General features: G+C 40.7%; 1 protein-coding gene across 1 annotated transcript; it reads left to right on the plus strand.

The window, feature by feature from the left end:
* The first annotated feature begins 1,604 nt into the window (after window positions 1–1,604).
* map1lc3c (microtubule associated protein 1 light chain 3 gamma) lies at window positions 1,605–4,294 on the plus strand. The gene is made up of 4 exons (XM_015390001.1): window positions 1,605–1,703; window positions 1,777–1,832; window positions 1,907–2,013; window positions 3,286–4,294. The coding sequence occupies exons 1-4, from the start codon at window positions 1,643–1,645 to the stop codon at window positions 3,446–3,448; spliced, it is 387 nt and encodes a 128-aa protein (XP_015245487.1). The 5' UTR covers window positions 1,605–1,642; the 3' UTR covers window positions 3,449–4,294.
* Window positions 4,295–4,637: the final 343 nt, after the last annotated feature.

Genomic DNA, 4,637 nt, shown 5'->3' on the forward strand with positions numbered 1-4,637 from the left:
GCTGAAAAATGAACTCATCCTTCATCTATATATCTGGATGATATATGGATGAAAGAGATGATATGGATCAAACCTACTTGCGTAGAGCTGTTCATGATCTCATTTACTCTGACGTTAAACCCTGGAGCCATCAGGAAAAAAAGCCTATCAGTTCTGCATTAATCTATTGACTGTTAAAGGTGCATTGCGCAAGTTAAAAGGTAAATATTATTACTTTTGTTTCCCACACATGCCTTTACAACTGCTTGTAAAATGAGCTGTTTTTTCAGTTCATGAAACTTACTGCAGACACACGGACCAGTCAAGGCCACTGATGGTTCTGAAAGCTAATTAAAGACTTTAAAGACTGTTTAATTTTGTTGGGATGTTATCAGAAACCTAGAGAACACAAGATGTTTCTTTACATCTCTAACATGAAAGTTCTGGGTCGACTCATAGAAAATTAGTTTCACTGACTGAGAATTAGAACCTTCAAATCGTTTAGTGGCTAACATAAGGAGAAATATGAAGAGGGAAAGATCTGCTTGGTGGAAGCCACAACTGTGTTTTTGATGATTAGAAGACATTTTCTCCCTATATAAATCATATCCGCAGCGACTGTTCCAACTGTTGCATTTCCGAATTGGTCGTTTAGCAGATTTGTAAGCCAGTTTGGTTGTGGCCGGTGTCTCGGAAGCATCTAGCTAAAATTACATTGGGACCAAGTAGCACTTAGCAACGACATTGTCAAGGAACGCTATGGACAGCGCAAACATGCAAGAGGAGGAGAGTTTTTTGTCGGAGGTCTTGGATGAGTCTCCTCTGTCATGCATTTTTTATTTAGAGGAGAAGCGGGGACGACGATGTTGTGGAAGAGGACGCCAGGGCGTCAGAAGCTTAGTTTGATGTAAAAGGCTTACAGCTGTACATGTCTGAGCCGTGCAAGCTGAGCCGTTTGAGGTGTACAAGCTGACGTATAATTAACTGATCTGCATAAAATAAGAGAAAAAAAATAACACAGATTTTAAGACCAGATTTTTTTTTTTAAATAGAAATTTTCTAAATTTTGGGAACATATAGTCTGATAAATAGCACATTTATATACATGATTAAGCCAGAATGATTTGATATTCAAATATGATTTAAGTATATTTCACAATCAGTTAAACAGATATAAAATTGAGTTTTACAATATTTTCTTAAGAACTGATTAAATTCTCAATAAAATATTATCAAACAAACTTTCTCTTATTTCTTTCTGCTCTAAAAAAAAAACGCTTTTCTGTAATTAGTGACTTAATGCAGTCAACAGATTTTAAGTAAGAAGTTATTTAAAAAATCTTGGGGCCTCTTTAGCCCCTTTCTGCTGGCTGCCTTCCCTCCGGCCCTGTTCCTAAGTAAGAAGTTATTCAAAAAATCTGGGGGCCCCATTGGCCCCTGGGTCCCATCCCTCCAGCCCTTTTCCTAAGTATAAAGTTATTTAAAAATCTTGGGGCCCCTTTAGCCCCTGGCTGCCTTCCCTCCGGCCCTGTTCCTCTGCGTCCCCAGCTTGATTTAAAACCGCAGATGTTGCGGCGGGTCTGCGTCCATGCGCTAATCAGCTGATGCGCTGCAGCCGCCCACATTTAAAAGCGGCTGCGCAGAGCTGCGGTCCGCAGTCAGCATGCCTCCATTCGACAGAACCCCGCAGCAGAACAAACCGTTCAAACAGAGGAAGAGCTTCGGTGGGTTTCCTGAACCGCGAAAATTGGACAGAAATAAATTACAGATTGTTTAATTTTTTTTTTCTCTCTGCAGCTACAAGGAGACATGAGGTGGCGGGAATCAGGTCCAAATTCCCCAATAAAATTCCGGTGAGTGTTCCTAAGTGACTGAGGAGTGTGTGTGAGGTGTTGGTTTGGTCTCACCTGGATTCTCTGACCTTCAGGTGATCATTGAACGCTACGAGAAGGAAAAGTACCTCCCTCCACTGGACAAAACAAAGTTCCTGGTGCCGCACGAACTCACCATGACCCAGTTCGTCACCATCATCAGGTGCGTGCTTGAGGCTGTGCGTGATCATGCATGTTTGAACGCATAATGTGACTATTGAATCAAATGGAAGTTTTAGATGCAGCTTGGATCCTGAAGTTTTGTGTTTTGGGAATTCTTGGAATGCCAGGCAGGCATGCAGCTAAAGGGAAAGGTTTAATTCCTGTAAAATGAGGAGCCAGCCCTCACCTGATTAGACTGATTCCAGATGTTTCTGGCTGGTTCTGGTCCTTCTACTCAAGCATGATGAACTGTCAGCCACCTTTTCTTATCTAGGACTGATTTCTAAAATCAATTCCTGCAGTCAATGAGGAAAGGTCCTGACCTCTCAATAAATCGACTCATCTGATGGATGTGTTCTGCTAGGTTCTGTTCTAGGATAGAACTTTTTTCAGAACCTGGAGAAAGTAGTTCTGGTCTGCTGGTGGGTTGAATCACCACACATTTCCAGTCTTCCTCTTTTTGACCAGCTCATGGTGACTCTGCATAAATAAATTTTTGGTGAATCAGTCCAGATTGCTGCAGGCTCTAATGGAGAACATGTGATGGTACAGTTTACGTCGGTTACTGATCAATCAGTCCAAACCAGGTCTGGATCAAGCAGAGCCTCTGTTTTGCCTTAGATTCTTAGAAGAACACGGCTCATGTCTTTAACTCCAGCCTGTTCCTTCCAGGCAGCCAGACTTTAATGTCTGTGTCATCTTAATTCTTTCTGGATCCAGAGCACATTTCTTCAGCTGATCAGTTACTCTGTTTGAGTTTTTTTTCTTGATTCCTTTAGGGATTTGCTATAGTTAAAAAAAAAAAAAAAAAAAAAAAAAAGGTTGGTAGCATGAGATAAAACTTCCTTTCTAAATCTTGATTCTTTAAGAGGTTTTTGACGCACTTAGTGGCCCTTTCCTTAAAACTTTACAGGTGTTTATGGTTCTATAATGATCTGGATATTTAAAAGCCCTGTTGCCTGACTTACTAGGCTGCATGCTGAAAACTATCTCAATGTTTCTAAAAATAGGAGCACTTTTAAAGCTCAGTTCCTGAAAGAAATCTCTGGCTTGTTTTTTTTAAAGCTGGTGACAAATATTCTGAATGCTTCTTCTTGATGCACTGAATTTGATCATGAGGTCCTTAACCACTCATGTTTAATCTTAAATTCTCTGAAATCTAAATTTTTTGGGCTGATATATTCCAAGTGTGGCCACCAGGTGGTGCTGTAGATTAATTGATGCAATACCCTCCTGAGAGCTGACCTCTGCCTTGGTGTCTCTGCCCTCCCAGGAACCGGATGGCGTTGTTGCCCAGTCAGGCCTTCTACCTACTCATAAACAACAGCGGGTTGGCCAGCATGTCCCTCACCATGGCTCAGGTGTACAAGGACCACCAGGATGAGGACGGCTTCCTCTACATGACGTACGCCTCTCAGGAGATGTTTGGACACTGACTGGACTTCACCTTTAGGGTTTTATTCTCAGGCTGCTGGGCTGAATCTTTTGTAAATAGAAAATATTTTTATAGATTGTAACACTTGTTCTACGTGTTGAATGTAAAATGGAGTTTTAGTGTTGATCCAATAAATGTTTAATTTGAATGTAAATGGGTGCTGCTGGCTCTGGTGGGAAGTTTGTTCTGCTTTAAGGCTGCAGCAGGTGAATAAAGTGGTGGTGCATGCAGGATTAATGCAAAACAATGGCTTAAACATGTCCTTTGTTTATAAACAAGATGCAATTTTTATTTTTGCAATCTACAGATTGACTGTATATTAAATATTTAAATGGAAAATGTCAACCATTTCCTTTAAAGATTAGAGTCCACAGATGTCCTTCAGAAGTTTGTCTATACTGACATGGTGTCAACACAAAGCTAAGGCAGATTTCTAGCTTGCACACCCTGGATTTTTGGTTCACATGTAGATGCGCTGGTGACTGGCAGGTGTTCTAGTTCAGGTTAATTTTTAACGGGATCTGAGCTTTGACATGGCCTATCCTGCTGATGGATCCACTGCAGGTGTGCAAATGTACCACAAAAAGGTTTCATCCATGACTATTCCTTGGTGAAGCTGAAGTGCTGTGATGGATCAATCCAGGTTTATAGATCTTGACCTGACTATATGAAGCTGGGATTTTCCAGATATCCTGCCTTAAGTCTTGTTTCACAAAGCACAGCAGCACTGATTTATGATTTATTCTGTGCAGCTAGCCTGTTCCAGACCAGGCTAAAAGCTGGTGTAAATCCTGGTGCCTTACTTGCTCAGTTGGTGTCATGCTGTACGTATGTTGCTTTACTGCTTTGATATTTACCTGCCAACATTTAAAAATTGATATATTTAGTAAAGTTATCTAGTAAATGGTATCCTAAACCATTTATATTTTTCCAAGTGGTCTTAATTTGGGAATTTTTGTTTGACGAACCCTGTTCTGTGTATAGACTGGCCTATACTATATTGCGTGTGTTGAGTAGTCAAAAGTAGCTCCAACGTGTCTTTACAATGTTGTCCATACAAAATTTTCCCTGTACATTACAAGGGTGCATCGCTAGCATGTTCGCTGTAGGAGAATCTGAAAATCTTAGCAAAGCTCATATTTGCCACACCAGGAGTGTGAATTTGGTGTAAAAATACATCTTCATAACCT

This window comes from Cyprinodon variegatus, unplaced genomic scaffold (assembly GCF_000732505.1).
Source record: "Cyprinodon variegatus isolate N-32 unplaced genomic scaffold, C_variegatus-1.0 Scaffold481, whole genome shotgun sequence".
In the NCBI taxonomy this organism is placed as follows: Eukaryota; Metazoa; Chordata; class Actinopteri; order Cyprinodontiformes; family Cyprinodontidae; genus Cyprinodon; species Cyprinodon variegatus.

Coding starts and splice junctions, on each gene's coding strand:
- map1lc3c (XM_015390001.1), top strand. CDS start 1,643: ATGCCTCCATTCGACAGAACCCCGCAGCAGAACAAACCGTTCAAACAG. Junction 1,833..1,906: donor AATTCCCCAATAAAATTCCG/GTGAGTGTTCCT, acceptor TCTGACCTTCAG/GTGATCATTGAACGCTACGA. Junction 2,014..3,285: donor CAGTTCGTCACCATCATCAG/GTGCGTGCTTGA, acceptor CTGCCCTCCCAG/GAACCGGATGGCGTTGTTGC.